General features: G+C 37.9%; 1 protein-coding gene across 1 annotated transcript in view; it reads left to right on the top strand.

Moving 5' to 3' along the window:
- LOC115267542 (potassium voltage-gated channel protein Shaw-like) overlaps nt 1-16,367 on the top strand; it is a 178,294-nt gene that overhangs the window by 121,605 nt on the left and 40,322 nt on the right. The window contains exons 2-4 of the mRNA XM_062847599.1: nt 1,937-2,298; nt 13,121-13,454; nt 13,522-13,761. Coding sequence (XP_062703583.1) covers nt 13,550-13,761 — 212 coding nt within the window. The 5' untranslated portion in view covers nt 1,937-2,298; nt 13,121-13,454; nt 13,522-13,549. The remainder of the gene's footprint in view (nt 1-1,936; nt 2,299-13,120; nt 13,455-13,521; nt 13,762-16,367) is intronic.

The following is a 16,367-nucleotide window of genomic DNA, read 5'->3' as shown; positions in this document are numbered from 1 at the left end:
GCAAGCAAGAAAATTCAGCTTTGTACACACAAAGACGTGGCTTGAGCTTGAAAACATCATTTTGCGAACAGAAGGATCGACTATCCTGGAACGCCATCAGGATCGGATAACCACAACCATTATTGTATAAATCAAGCGCATACCATTGTACTCTCGTGTTAAGGACATACATGAGTAAATCTAGGATGACCGTCACAATGGCTGCCCTGTAAATATTGGAAGTAAGGATCTAGTCATGAAAACAACACTGTTTGCTTGACTAGATCCGTATTTTCAGTATTTGCAGGACAGCCATTGTGACGGTCATCCTTGGATTTACTCATGTATGTCCTTAACACGAGAGTACAATGGTATGCGCTTGATTTATACAATAATGGTTGTGGTTATCCTATCCTGATGGCGTTCCAGGATCGTCGATCCTTCTGTTCGCAAAATGATGTTTTCAAGCTCAAGCCACGTCTTATCGATGATTTTGATAAATTAAATATATGTGAAAACATACGTTTCCCCTATCATGGAATAATGAGAACTGTACCTAACGAAATGAGCATTCATCATTTTTTGTTGCCATCTCCAAATATATCATTGAAGCGAATTTTGTTACTGTTAATGAAATTACCCCAACTAAAGCCAGTATTTCATCTCCTCTCTATTTCTCGCATTTCCCCACAGAGATTCCTTCATCATTCGGATCACCCGGAGGCCTGTCGTAGACTAAAGACTTGATGAAGCAACCTTTCATTCCTTCGGGGTGTCATGCTGCCGCCACCGGTCAGCAGCCAGTCAGTGTATTGGAATTGCGAAGAAAAAATGTGTCACTTTGGTGTCTGTCCATTTGGCTTCTTGCTAACACAGGAACGAATGTCCCCCTAGGAGGTGTGACAACGCCGACCGGCACGACGACAGCGTCGACGCATCGTAACGGACGACAAGTGAAGCCAGCGGCACCACCGGTACGGTGTCACTGTTCGTGCCAAAACACATTTAATGAACCCTGGAGGATTTCCCCCGATGGCATTGAACGACGGACGCTCGCAGTAGTGACAACAATTCTATCGAAAATATCGCCGACATTTCGTAGAGGCTCAGTAGTCAACGTTGCGTGTAATAAAGTTTAGCGCTTTTTTTGGGGCAGTACGTACCTTAAGGTGGAGGGAAAGTGTCTGGTGTACGGTTTGGGGGACAAGACACGTGTGAGGTTTCGCATATATCCATTTCCAAAGGCGATGGCGGAAAATTGCGACCGATCGTTCGTTTATTGGTTGGGTGGTGGAATGCTGGGATGGGAATTGTTCGATTTGTTTAGTTTCTTTTACTGTGACGACTGTTTAGATGTAACTTGCGTTTTGCTGTTTTGTGTGTTTTGTTTTCTATTTCATTGCGTATTTTTTTAATCTCTGAAATATTTCTTTTTTTTTTCATTTTTTTGCATGTTATTCCTGGAATTCTTGTGTTTTTTTTTCTCATTTTTCTTAGTTATGCATTATTTGTTATGTTTATTTCTTTTTTGATTAACACCCTATCTGCATAACTAGCAGCAAGATATAGTTAGCACACGTACGGTCATAAACTTTTCCATTGTCAGAAGTTATTCTTCAGAGGGGACACTTGCTCCTCTTTCTCGAAGCTCAATATTAGATTCGACAAAAAATGGCATGCAAAGAAAACCGATAAAACTCCAGGGCATATCGGTATGAGGCAGCAAGCTAGCAACCGACCGTACCGACAATCGAGTAAGTTCTCAAATCGTTCATATGGTACGATTCTTCTGCGCCTGACATACGTTGTTGGTCCGGGGGAACGAAAGCTTGAATCAATCTATCACACAAAAGGCGGCACCGGCACCAAAAGGAACAGCACCAACCAACTAACCAAACGCTCTTCGAACAACTCCGGAAAAGTGTGGATAAATTTATTTACTCACCTTTCAAGACAGCCGCAGCTACGGTGAAGAAAACTGTGAAACGACGAAGGCCACCAGCCAGCATCAGCATATAAACGGTTGTGGACTTCTTCTGGCGAGCCAAGGTGGCCGCACGGGCAGTGAATATTATGAGTTATAATCAGTGAAGAAAAGTTCTTGCCGTCGCCACCGGAAGGAGGAAGAAATTGTGGCTAGTATGAGAAAACGTAAGCGAATTAAAGTGAGTGCATCGAGCTGTGATCGAGGGGGACGCAGAAGAAGATTGAAGTGAGGTGGCGAGTATATGACAAATGATCACAAACTGCAGCTGAGCACCGAGTGAGTGTTAGTTCGAAAACAAGGTTGTGATATGTGTAGCCTGACAAAAAAAAAGGGTAAGGAAAAATGGGATAAGGCGAATGATGAAAGGGGACTTCTGGCAAAGGACCACGACATTTGACCTCTTTGGTGAAGCGCCAGTGGTGCCATCGAGGGTCCTCCAATAACCTTTGAGAGTTTATCATTTTTGAACGCCCCACCCAAGTAAGAAAAATCCATTTCCGTAAGAATAATTGCACTAGTTAAAAGTACAATTTTTCGTGCCAGAAATATTTACTTCATGGTATTGGAAAAGTCTCGCACTAAAAATGAAAAAAAAAACTGTGTAAATGTTTTTTTTTTCTTGAACCTCCAAGGGTACATAAAAATCTCCATTAGAGGATTTCCTTCAAAAAAATACTTCCGAAAATCCCAGAAGAAAAAATCGTATTTCGAACTACTTTTGGATATTTCTCCAATGTTTTTTTAATCCTTCAGAGATTTTTTCAGTAATTATTCCAGGAATTTGAAAATCTACCAAAAATTCCCTCGGAAATTTCTTCAAGAATCCCTCCAGAAATTCTTTCATGCATTCTTTCAAAAATGCTTTCGGTCGTTTTTTCGGGAATTTCTTTAGAAATTCCGCTGGGGAGTCCTCCTTCAAATCACAAAGAATTCTGTTTGGAAATCTTGCATGCATGACTCTATGAATTTCCTCAGAAATTCCTCCAAGAATTCTTTCAGGATGTTGTCGTTTTTAAAAAAAATCCTCCAGATATTTATTCAGAAAAGATAATGGTAAAAATATATGGGATGTGTTCCAACTCATATCTTATTCGAAAGGTCTAAGCGAATCAAGAAAATGGCTATACCGGGAGAAAAAGGTACAATAAAAGCCATTTTTGGATTTTGTATGGGTTTTTCTAGTTTATAAACTGTTCATTTTTTTTTTTAATTATTATGTTTTTACGCCCACTATATAGTATTTTCGTCCAATAGTGACTATTTCTTGTTTTTCCAATACCGTTCATATAAATTATGGGTCATATATTTACATGAGATGGACCGTAAGTGCCGATTTTCCTTTTTTTTGGGAATTTGTTCAGAAAATACCTACTTCAGAAGTTTCTCCACGGATTGCTTTGAAAACGTTCCTAAAGATTACTCCAGAAATTCCGCAAGGATTACTTTCAAAATTTTTATCAAAAAATCCTCAAAAGCTGTTTTTAAAATGTATCTACAAATATTTTCTAGGAATGTCTCTTGAAATTTCTCGAATTTCGTTCAAAAAAAAAAAATCTTGCACGGATTGCGAAAAAAAATTTCTCAATTTTTTATCTTTATAATTTCCTTTTGGATTTTCTCCAGAACAACCTTTCGAGATTTCTGCAGGATTTTTTTCAAGTACTCGAGATCCTTTATAGCACCTTCCATAGATTCAATTTCTTCAATAATTCCTTCAGAAAAAAAACCCTACAAGAAATTCGTCGTTTTCAAAAATATCTTCAGATATTTATTCAAAACTTATTCACGAATCCATTAGAAATTTTTCCATGTTTTCATTCAGAAAATCTTCTAAAAATACTTAGGAAGTTTCTCCACGGATCCCAACAAAAATTTTCTCGACGATTTCTACAGATTTTCACTCGGGTTTTCTATGAAGAAATCTTTTAAAAATATCTCCAAGGTTTCCTTTGTAAATTTCATCCATGGATTTTTTTCTTCATTTTTTCTAGAATTATCTTCAGAAAACTTTTTAGAAATTTCTCAAGTTCTTAAAAAAGGACTTGTTCAATGGTTTTATTCAGAAACTCCTTCTGGGTTTAATACAGAATTTCTTGTGAGGTTTGGCGCTGTCCATAACCCACGTGGTCATTTTTTGGGACTTTTCAATTCTCACGAAGTTTCCTTCAAATAGAACCTCTAGATGGGGTTCATCTAGAAACCACCAATAAACAGGAATTCATAACTACTTTCACAGGCGAGATTGATCCACATAGGTCTTAGCCGAGTCAAAAGACACCAGCAAATAAAAAAAACTATTTTCTCTAATGATACTTTCAGAGAATGATGCAAAGATTGCTTAGGAAATTCCACCATGACTTTCTCCAGTAATTTCTTCAAAGTTTGATTCAAAAAGAGATTCCTCCAAAATATTTTCGAAGGATTCCTCTAGAAAATCATTGATGGACTTTCTCAGAAATGCGAAAATTGGACTCGTGCAAAAGAGAATTGGGTATATACAAAAAATCAAATCATTTGATATTAAACTGACTTAGTTCTAGCAGCAAGTGCCCAAAATAGCTACTCCTATCCAAATGGTACAGGACCTTACAATAGGAGGAACTCCTTAAAAAATCCGCAATTCAGAACCACCACAGTATTCTAAAGTATCTTTCTTAAATTATTTCCGTGGTTTCTCCGGAAATTGCTCAAAAAAGTCATATGAAAAACCTGTGATGAATACCTTTCAAAATTATTTATTTGATTTTTTAAGAAATTTCTTCAAATATTTGTTCAGAATGTTCTCTAAGGTTTTCTTTAGAAGACCTATCCAAGAATTCCTTCGCCAGATCTTCCAAGGATTCTTTCACGAATGAATGCAAAAGGGGCTTTAAAAATATCACCAGGGATTCCTTTAGATCAAAGTTTTATGAATCTTCAGAAATTCCTTCAAGGATTCCTCTGGAAAATCCTCCATGGATACTTTCGGAAGTTTCTTAGGGATGCCTTCAGAAATTGTTTATAGGGTTCGTGCGGAAATTTCGCCATCGATTTTTATGAACCCTGCAAGGAATTTCTCCAAAAATAATCACAATTAACCCATTGGAAAATCACATAGGAAGGTTTCCAAGAACTTTTTCAAGGATGTTTCTCAAAATTCCTCAAGGGTTTTTCTATCAGTGTTTTCAGCAGAATCCCTTTAAGCATACCTCTAAAAATTTATCCACAGATTTTTTTTAGGGAATTCGCTGAAAATGTCTTAAAATCTCTTGAAAAATGTAGATAATTTTTACAGAACTTCATCCATTCGTCACTTAAGACATTTGTGATACATAAATAGGGAACGTCCATAAAAATTACCCAACGTCACGCAAAAATTACCCATTTTCAACCCCCCTCCACCATATGTCAAACTTTTTGTATGAGACCTCTGAAATTTTTGTATGGGTTTTCACATTTTGCCAAACCCCCTCCCCCAAAAACGTGACGTAATTTATGGACCTTCCCATGTACCCAAAATTTCCTTTATGAATATTCTAAGAGATTCTTTTAGGAATTGCATCAGGGGTTTCTCAGGAAGTTACTTCAGAAAATTCTCCTTCGATTTTACCAAAAAAATATCCTTGGAGTCGTTCAGATATTCCTCTAGAGATACGTCTAACAATTTCTCCAGATACTTCTACAGGAATTTCATTAGAGGTTTCTTCAAAAATTCCCTCAAGAATTGATTAGGAAATTCTTCAAGCAATCAATTCAGAAATGCCACAATGGATTCCTTAAAACATGTTTTCAGTGACTTCTCTGGAAATCAATGGTTTTCTTCGGGAATTTCTGCAACGATTTCATCAAGAATAATTCTCAAAATTCGTTCAGGGCTTTAAGCCGAATTTCTTTTAAGCATACTTCTAGGAATGTATCCACGGTTAATTCAGAAACTCCGTAAGAAATATCTCAATAGATTTTTCCAAAAGAATTTACAGAACTTCATCCATTAGTTTCTCTAGATATTTTTGGATTAGAAATATGTACATCTAGGAATTCCTACAGGTAATGAAAATTGTGCAGGATATTCATAACCTGATTTCTCTAGGAATTCTTTTAAAATATCCGAAAAGATTCACTGAGAAATGCAGTGAGGGTTTCCCAGAAAGTTAGTTCAGAAAATTCTCCGCTAACTTTTTATTGGGTTAGTTAGATATTCCTCCTACGATACATTCAAAGATTTTTCCAGAGATTTCTACATAAAATTCTTCAAGAATTGATTAAGAAAATCTTCAGGATATCCATTCAGATCTTCCCCCAGGAGTTCCTTTTCAGTATCTTCGGAGACTTCTCCAGTATTCAAAGGTTTATTTTTCAAAAATTTCAGCTTTAATGTTTTTTTTTTTTTGAAAATATAGAGACTCAGAAAATTATCCATAAAATGCTGCAAACATTCTTGCAGAACTATCGCAATATGTTTAAGTTATGATTAACTTAGGTTTTTCTTGAGGGATGTCTACTATTTTTTTTGGATAGGATTGCCTTGTGGGCTTCGTGGCCGTGCGGTTAGCGGCGTCAGTCGTCTAGGCGTTTCGTAAGCCTCGGAGTGCGGGTTCGATTCCCGCTCCAGTTGGGGAAAACTTTTCGTCAAACGGAAAATTCTCCATTGGGCTACTGGGTGTTATGTGTGTTGTCCGTTATCTCGTGTTAGTGTAATGTTCAGTCTGTGCAGCCTCTGGCTGAAGACGGTGTAGTGTCTTTTTTTTTTTAAAAGGAGCACATCAGTTGTCACATTATTATGCTTTTGCTCTAGAAAGTAGTGAATAGTTGTGAACATTGAATGGGTAATTACCGAAAATTGAAAATTTGAGAACTGAGTTTGTCAAATACCTCCGACCAAAATGTTCTCAGTTGTTTTTCAAGAGCAGATGTATTCGTCAAACGTCCCAATTTAAAACTTTTAAACCTTACACTCCCGTTCAAAAGTTTGGGGTCACCCCCTCAAAAACATGTCATTTTTTTAGGCCCATATCTCCGCCAATCTGCGTCCGATTTCAAAACCCTAGGTTCCATTCAAAAGAAGAAAAGAAGAAGCCGAAGAAACTTTGAACATGATTTAAAAAAAACTTTTTCAAAATATGTTGTATGTTAACTTAACCCAAAGTTGCTAAATTTTCTAAAAAAATGAACATAAACTTACGGCAGGGTCGCTGGAAGTTGGGTCGACCAAGTTTTAAGATGAGAGCGGTAATATGACCCATTTTCTATTAGCTTTCAACTGCTTTTTACAGAACTTAGCTAAAAAATCTAGAAAAAAAGTTATTAAATAAATTAATCCTTGATGTAATCGACCAAAAGTTTGGGGTCACTTTCGTAAAATATGGAAAAGTGAATTGGTGATATCTTCGTCATCTATAGTTCAATTTTAATTATTTTTGGCTCATTTCAAAGATAATTAACTAAATTTACGTTTGATGTCTTTAACTTAACGTATTTAACGATTTTTGTATATTAAAATGTTATGTAAAGTTAGCACATTTTACCACGCTTCAAAAAATGAGGCAACTTTACGTTAAGTTTTAGTATGTAAAATTCAACAAATATGTGTGGTTCAATGTCTATGCAGTAAGTATCATTCATTTTGTTTCAAATAAGCCAAGAAGAATTAAAATTGAATGAAAGATGACAAAGATATCAACAAATCACTTTTCCATGTTTTACGATAGTGACCCCAAACTTTTGGCCGATACATCATTTTGAGGGGTGGCCCCAAACTTTTGGTCGATGACATCAAGGATTAATTAACTTAATAACTTTTTTTCTAGATTTTTTAGCTAAGTTCTGTAAAAAGCAGCTGAAAGCTAATAGAAAATGGGTCATATTACCGCTCTCATCTTGAAATTTGGTCGACCCAACTTCCAGCGACACTGCCGTAAGTTTATTTTCATTTTTTAGAAAATTTGGCAACTTTGGGTTAAGCTTACATACAATTTTTTTGAAAAAGTTTCTTTTAAATCATGTTCAAAGTTTCTTTGACTTATTATCGTTTGAATGAAACCTAGGGTTTAGAAATCGGACGCAAATTGGCGGAGATATGGGCCTAAAAAGATGACCCTAAACTTTTGAACGGGAGTGTATATTTCCCGGAAATTCTTCTCCTGGAGCATTTTCAGGAGTCCTAAGAGGAACAGCTTCTAAAGGAGTTCCGTTAAAAGTCTTTCCAAGTTACCGGTAGAGTTCTTGGAGTGATCCACTTATCTACTCTATTCTACATTCCTTCGGGCATTCCTATGGAAATCCTTGGGGAAAATTCCCACAAGAATCCATTTTGGAAAACTCCCGTTCAATCTTAATTGTCAAGACAAGTTTCTGGTGTAATCTCTGAAGTTTTTTTTTTTTAAGAAAATGAATGTGTCTATTAATTTTTTAGTCTGCTTTCAATAACTCGTTCACGAATAAATTAATTTCAAGGTGTATTCTTTTTAATATTTTTCAGTATTTTCCGTAAAATGTTCTGCAGCAGCGATCCTTAGGCTTACTGTTTCTGCGGGCAAAAATTGGATTTTGAAAAGAGACTCAAGGCCGCAGGTCATTAAAGGCTCATTCTCAACAGTTTTTAGAATTCAACACAAAATCCTTTTTTTATAATGAACAAGATCAAAAATCTAAACCACCTGGAGTTATTATGAGATTTTATTTCATTAGGAAAAAATCTGAAAAACGTAGGGAATTGAAAAAGAGTTTTCATGTCCATAATATCTACACACTAAGAAATTCTCAATTTTAAAGTAGACGCAAACGAATAACCTGACGTAATAAGTGGCGACATAAAACAAAATGCTACTTATTTTTCTGCCACAAATGACGTAAACGCGAATTAATTGAAAAATTCTGGTATTTCAGGCACATTGACCAGGTTTTCATGAGTAAACATTTAAAATAAAACACTTGATTCATTATTCAGTTCCAAACGGCATAATTTTACATGAACGGAGACATAAACTCGTTCTGCGCTGTGACGAACTGTCAAAGTTGTTTACAACTGCAGCTTTGCGCGCTGAGATCAGGATATGGTGGAAATTATTCATTTTGTGACAAAAATGTGATTCCTGTGCATCCAGTACTAAGTACAGCTGCGAATCCAGCTTTAGGACTTCAACACGTCATCCCAGCTGTCGTGAATCGAGGGCCGATTCACGGAATATTCACCGGAACAATCTACGGAGTAGAAGTGCAATCGCGTATCTCAACTCACATCTCCTAGCATGGTTTCACTGCTTCTACAGAGTCCATTGCGTGGATTAATTGTGATCGATACACAATTTCTATAGTGATTGAGTGCATTGTAAATAAAATTCATTTAATGAAATAAAACTTTGAACCAATCTTCATTTTATAACCGAATGACAAAATGTAAGGGGATGCAGGCAAAGTTTTCAATGGATGATGCAATAATTGAGGTTATGTATGCAAATATTTGGCAGGCTGTAATTTTACGCGATTTGGCACTAGAAAGCATAATGTAAAAATAAAATCGTACACAAATTTGTGTCATTTTGCTCGCTGTCATATGTCGGCGAAGAATGACATAAAATTACGAGATTTTTTCGAAGTGTGTAGGTTTTGAAGATCTTTGTATTTTTTAAGTTGAGCAAATTATTTCAGTCAAGTTATTTAACTTTGAAAAAATAATGTGGATAAACCAGAGGTTCCCAAACTTTTTACTATCACGGCGCCCTTTAAAGTTTTCGAAAATGTCGCAGCGCACCATTTTTTTACAGAGAATTTTCATTATTTTAAAACAATCTTTACTTTAAAAATTGAAATGAAAAATTATGAAGAACTTCAAACATTGTATTCCTCAAAAATCGAATAAAAATTTTCTTTTCAACTATTTTAAAGTTTTTCGGGAAAAATTGCTCACGGATTTCATTAATATTTGTTAGATTTCAAATGTCATATTTATATATCAAACAAGTTAAACAAATATAACAAAAACGTCTTCATCTAAAGCAAGTTGCTGAGTATAACTGTTGCAATACTTCGATAACTACGGGTGAATTGAAAAGGTGTAACAGAATTTTCTGGAAATAATAAATTTCTGCGTGAAGAACAAAACTTTCTAAGATGTTGTGTTAAGCATGTAGTGTGGAAAATATCAGCAAATTTAGAAAAATACAATGTTCAGTCTGGTTATAGATCATTCATTATCATGGGTTTGTTAATTAAGTCTTGAGGAAGGCTTGAAAGGCTGTCTTTTACATGAGTTTTGGATGATTATTTTCTTACGACCATTGAACAAGTTGTTTAACTTTAAGAAGTGATGAATAGTATTTATTAAAAATGTATGAAGCTCACGTTTCTCAAAAAAGTTCGTCCATTTTCCATGAAGATCTAACACCGACAATTTTGAGATGTGACCTACTTGCACGAAACAGACAACCTGAATGTTCTGTGATAGCATTAGTAGAAAATATCGTCCCGAAAAGTAGGACACAACATAAAGATCTGAGAAGACTGACGGACATTACTCTGGAGCTTGGGGAGCGTCACTAGTTTTGCCAAGTCGAAAAATCTCAAAAAAAAGCCGAAAAAAGATAAAAAATAAACCGGGAAAACTCGCAAAAGTGTTGCGGGTTTTTCTTCTTTTCTTGGCTTTCTTGTGATATGCCGGCTTGGGACAACTAGTGTCGTCTCCCCCTTTCTCTGGAAAGACCTTTAATAAGATTTATGAACTATTTTCTTTTGATTACAATCTGTTGATAGACTCAAAAACCAAGCTGAAGTTTTGGAAATTAAAAATAAAAACAAAAAGGCAACAAAAAAATACTCTGGAAATTTAAAAAATTGGTAAAAATCTGAAATTCTATAAATTATTCGAAGTGTGGGATAAATTTTGGGAAAATGCTGTTGAGCAACACCTCCAAGTTCCATTAAACAAAAAATGGCGTTCCTTGCATTGAATCATATTTCTTTCCTTTTTTTTGACTCAAGAACCCGCGGCGCACCTGTTAAATGTTCAAGGCGCACCAGGGCGCCGCGGCGCACAGTTTGGGAAGCACTGGGATAAACTAACAGCTTACCTATAGCGAAGATTACAAGTGCGATCATAAGAGTGGAAGTGTGAATTTTGGCAATAGAGTTTCTTACTGCAGCGTAGGGATTTCTTGCAAAGTACACCGAACCCCTTATTAAATACTGAATTTGAGAACTTTAAGAATGATTTGAAGGAATTTCAGGGTTCTCTGGAGAAATACCGAAAAAAACTGCCCAGAGATACTTTCGTGGAATATTTTTTTCAAAGTTTTTCATGTGTCATATTCGCCGAAAACCTGCAGATATAACTTTCGGAGAAATGTGTGCAAGTATTTGATACAGATATTTAAAATAGATATGTTTGCAAATATTTTTATAGAAATTCCCTAAAGTATTGCTAGTATTGCCCTTGAAGAGTATCTTACCCAATCCCTGAAGTATAAGCGAAATTCTGAAAGCTTGGGCAGCATTTCCTATCAGTAAAAATTGTAGTAAAACAATCTGGAAAAATGTTTGGAATACATTCCTGGTACAATTGCTGAATATAAAGTATATCGAGTACAAGGATTTTTTTCGCTTATAAAAACAAAATGGGAATTTTATTTTCGTGAAATTAAACAAACTAACTTTTTTTTTATCTGTATTAACGAGATTTTTAGCCCTAGGCTAGTTCATCTCGGACAAACTAACTATTGTTGACGAGTTCTGCCACAATTCTATTATTTATGATAGAGATCATGCGAAATGTAACCTATTTACGAAAGCAAATTAAGCTGCATTAAGATAAAACATGCGAGTAGCCGTTTTGCAAAGGAAGTATTAATATTGTAAAGGTTTTCAGGATTGTTAAATTTTCTAAAATAATCACAGTTTCGTATTACTTCGGATCAAAGGTCGAAAAAGTAGAAAAAATACTAATTTTTTGTACAATATGCAATACACGTCGGAATTTTGAAGCATTCGAGAGTTTGTAAAATTTTCAATAATCAAACTTCTGTTGAAAAGCTCTCCATGACAATGGTACAATTTTAGAAGTTACATTCATCCTCATAAAAGCATTCAAATATTTTAAAATTTCCACTTGTCATTATGAAATCTGTGGTCCACTTTCCAATGCATTTCAAAATCAGTTCGCGGGCCAGATGGAGGTATCCCATTCATTAGAAGAACTACTCGAGAAGACTTTAAGGTTTCGCCGAACTAACTTGTTAAAATAACCCTTATTATGCTCCTGAAAGAATATTCGGAAAATGTCGAAAGTAAGTCTTGGAAAAAATAGTGTTTCAAAATAACCTGAGAAACTTCTTGAAAAAATACTAAATAGAAAGACTTGCCCTGAGGAATTCCTTTACAATTGCAGATGAAAATTATTGAATGAATTTGTAAGGGCTATTAAAATTTGTGTGAGCTAATTTCTCTGAGACTTATTGGAACAATGCCTGCCTGAATACAAGCCTTGGAAAATCATAAATGAAGAAAAACCATCAGGAATGAAGCTATAGGGCATAATTAAGAAAATATTTTACAGATTCCTTTTCCACGGCAGAGTAATTATCTTGCTCGTCTTTCTGGAGATAAACTACTCAAATATGTTTTCAATTCATCACATCTCCGAATGCTTTAGAACACTTCTCAATCAAAAATATCCACCCAAAGTATTCCTCTCACATCCCTCATTCCGTCGGCGAACAATTTGATTCAGATTTCAAAATTATTGCGGGCAGCTTTAAAAGTGTGACATTCCGTGTGGATCACATCATTGCTGTCCATTGTACCGGATGCACCGCTTGAATGGCCAACACCAAGCCGAAAGCCAGTTTGCATGAAACCACACTGCACTGACAAGGGCCAGAGCGATGCGAAATATTTTCTTCCATGCCATTCACATCCTGGCTGGCTGGCGGGCGGCGCAACAACCAGGAGCAAAGCGGAAAGAACCATCACCACTGGTCCTGGTCCAGTTATGGGGGTTGGTTGGTTGAGCAGCAGCACTGCTGTGGGACCCTGAGCCTTAAACTGGTTGCAGTGAAATGGGATTTTGCCAGAAGCCACCCGAAGCATAAGAAGTTTATCAGTGTACTTGACTGTGGCTTGGGATTTAATCTCTTTACTCCGTCCGATGCCTTCTTCCCTATTCTTCGTCGGTTATACATACAGTTTGTGCAACACAGCAAATACTCACAGCTCGGTACCCAAGTGGAAGCAGCAGAAGCAGCAGCAGTCAACAGAAAATGTAATATCTTACGTTATAAGTGCAGAAGTGTGACAAAACCAGTGTAAATAGCTGGAAAATAACTTTTCTGGGTGGAAGATTGGGTTCCAACGAGCAAAAGACTTTCCGCAATATCTTGATGGAAACCGGTGCGAGGATAGTGATTGCATTCGGCACAATCGACATGGAACCCCTACTGCTGGCGAAAGGGAGCTGAGAGTTGGTGTCCTAATCCATACATCTCGTCGTAGATAGAATCCACTTCATTAGTTAAACAAGGTAATTTCATTAAAAGCCTCTCTGTTAACTTACTTTGTATTGAGACACGTCCCCTTCTCACCAGCAGAAATCCAACCCCAACCCCAATCGTCAGGATGACTATGAACATCAACATGGACTCCGACCATCGGGTCGTGCTCAATGTGGGCGGTATCCGTCACGAGACGTACAAAGCGACCCTGAAAAAGATCCCGGCCACTCGGTTGTCCCGGCTAACCGAGGCACTGGGCAACTACGATCCGATCCTGAACGAGTACTTCTTCGACCGGCATCCGGGCGTGTTCGCGCAGGTGCTTAACTACTACCGGTAAGTGAAAATGTTCGATCATTTCGCAAGAAGACTTAACAAAATGTATATGACTGTTATGTGAAGTTGGGAGCAAAACGGTTCTTAGACGTGAACAATCTCATGACTTATTTTTCAAGATGAGTTCAAAAATCTCTGTATTGATTTTATGAAGAATCACAAGAGCTTCCACGGTCCAATACCTACATTTTGTTCTTAGTTGTGTTTGTTGTACCGAACGAAGCTAACGAGTACAAGTGCCTGGTGGTGTTATCCAATGTGTTTCCGGCACCCGGTACCGGAACATGAGCCAGAGTTGTGAATTTCGTTGGAAATTTGTGGGAACCGTTTTCGCAAACCAGAACACACACGCGATGCGAGTGCACTCTCTCGCCACACGGCTCATGGTTGATGATGGTTGTTTGCTTCTTCCGTCCTTGTCAGCGCCGTCGTCGTCGTCATGGCTTGTGTGCTGCTGCCGTTGATGAATGGGTAATTTAGATCCCTGACAGTGGATTTCAAATTTACAATCCAGTGAAGATGTAGGTATCGTGGTTTGCGAGAAGTGTGGTAATCGAGTGGAGGATGGTCACAGAATTTAATTTGCTACGCTGTTTTTGGGAATGTTGCAGCTGGAATTTAGAACGTTTCGAAGCGAGAGAACGTGTTTTCGACGATTGTTCGGATATGTGCTGTGAACATTGGCTTTGCGCTAATATTTTGCAAACGCGTTTTCTTATTCACAGTACGTATATTTCCTTTTCAATGTCCGACACACTTTTTTAATTAACAACTTTGCCAATCATATGAATGTTTGTTTACTCTTTGGAGCTTGCTCAGTATCCTTCTTAGCAGTTTTATTTTTAAATAGTTATCCGAATTGAAGGTGTTTATCAGATAGTTAGGTTAAGTTAGGTAAAATGTTTTTTCATTTCAATTATCTTATAGTAATCCAATTATCTTATAATAGGCATAACAAGGGATTTCAGGGGCGTCTCAATGCATTATAGATAGTATAGGATCGTTTTAAGGACGTTCCGAGAGATTTCCGGGACATTTGATAGAATTTCAAGGGTGCTTCAAGGGGCTTTTAGAGGCGTTTCAGGAGGTTTCCGAAGTATTTTTTGAACGTTCAAAATGGTTTCAGAGACATTATAAACTGAATAGGGGATTTCAAGGGCACTTCAATGGGATTATGGAGGTTTCAAGGCCTTCAAAAGGATTTCATAAAACTTCCCTGATACCCCCGTGAGCCCCCTGAAACACTGTCAGATCCCCTAAACTCCTGGGACGCCCTTGAGACCTCCACCTCCACATACCCCTCTTAAACCCGCAGTGACCAAGACTGAGATCTTCTAAAACTCTACTGAAACCCCCTGGAATGTCCCCAAGATCTCCTAAAGTTCCCCAGCAACCCCTTGGAACATTCCTTGAAATGCTCTTGATAAATTTAGGTACCCTAAAACGTCTCTGAGACTCCAGTGGTCCTCTTTTTCTGAGACTCTCTAAGATGCCCTTGAAATCCCCTCAAACGCACCTGAGACCGGCTTGAACGCGACGGAGACCACCTGAAGCGTGCCAGAGCCCTGTGGAAGCCTCATGAAAATCCCTGAGATCCCCTAAAACACCCCTTAGACACCTGGAATGTCCCTGACACTCCTGAAGCATCCTTAAGATTCCCTGAAACACCCTTGAGACCCTCTGATACCACCTTAAATGTTTCTGAGATCCCATGGAATGCCACTGACACCCTCTGAAACGCCTCTGAGGCCTCTTGGAACACCTCTGAGACGCTCTAGAACCAGGGCTGCAATTTTTCGACAGGCCTTTTTGATAGCGATGTTTTGCTATTTTTCATTTTCTCCGTTTTGGTTTTCCTGTCATTGTTGCTTTCGATCAGCAACACGGGCACGAAATGAAATAGGTACTCACACTCGCACGCAGCGTGCTGAAAGCGAGAGCTGACAAGGCAATTTCCATTCAAATTTCTGTAGTTTAGTGTTTTCACCCGTGGTAGCGTATAGGGCACTTACTCTCACAAGCCATCGCTTGAGACGAATGGCCTGTCAGCATGGGTAGTGTGTGGATGATTGGGAATTGAAATTGTTGGGCCGCTCACGAATGGAGCTCTCGAACTCTGTCAGTTCTCACATCGAGGAACTGAAAACGACCGCGCAATCATTCATTTTCGGCTGAAAAACAGGCACTGACACTGATGTTTAGCAGGCCTGTCTACTTGCTGAAATGGCTTTGAGGTCCTCTGGAACTCTTCTAGCACCTGAACTCGAGCGCCCCTGAACTCCCATGAGTTTCTCTTAAACATCCCTGAGACCCCCTGGAGCCCTATAAGATGATCCTGAGACTCCCGTAAACGCTCATGAGACCTCCGGGAAACCCCTGAATCCACCTGGGATTCTCTTGAAAATCCCTGAGATCTCCTGGCATTCCCCTGGAACTCTTTGGAACCCCCTGATACGCCCTGGAACCTGTCTTCCCACGAACGCAACTCATGTTCAACTTCTGTACGTTTTTACGCACTTGTGTTGAACATCAAACGCCAAACATCAGAGTACCCGTGTATGCTAGCGTACTCCGTACCGAAGAGTACTCAAGTACAAAACTTGTGT

Source organism: Aedes albopictus, chromosome 2 (assembly GCF_035046485.1).
Source record: "Aedes albopictus strain Foshan chromosome 2, AalbF5, whole genome shotgun sequence".
NCBI lineage: Eukaryota > Metazoa > Arthropoda > Insecta > Diptera > Culicidae > Aedes > Aedes albopictus.
Note: the sequence above shows the minus strand (reverse complement) of the source record. Positions and strands in the feature narration are given on the sequence as shown.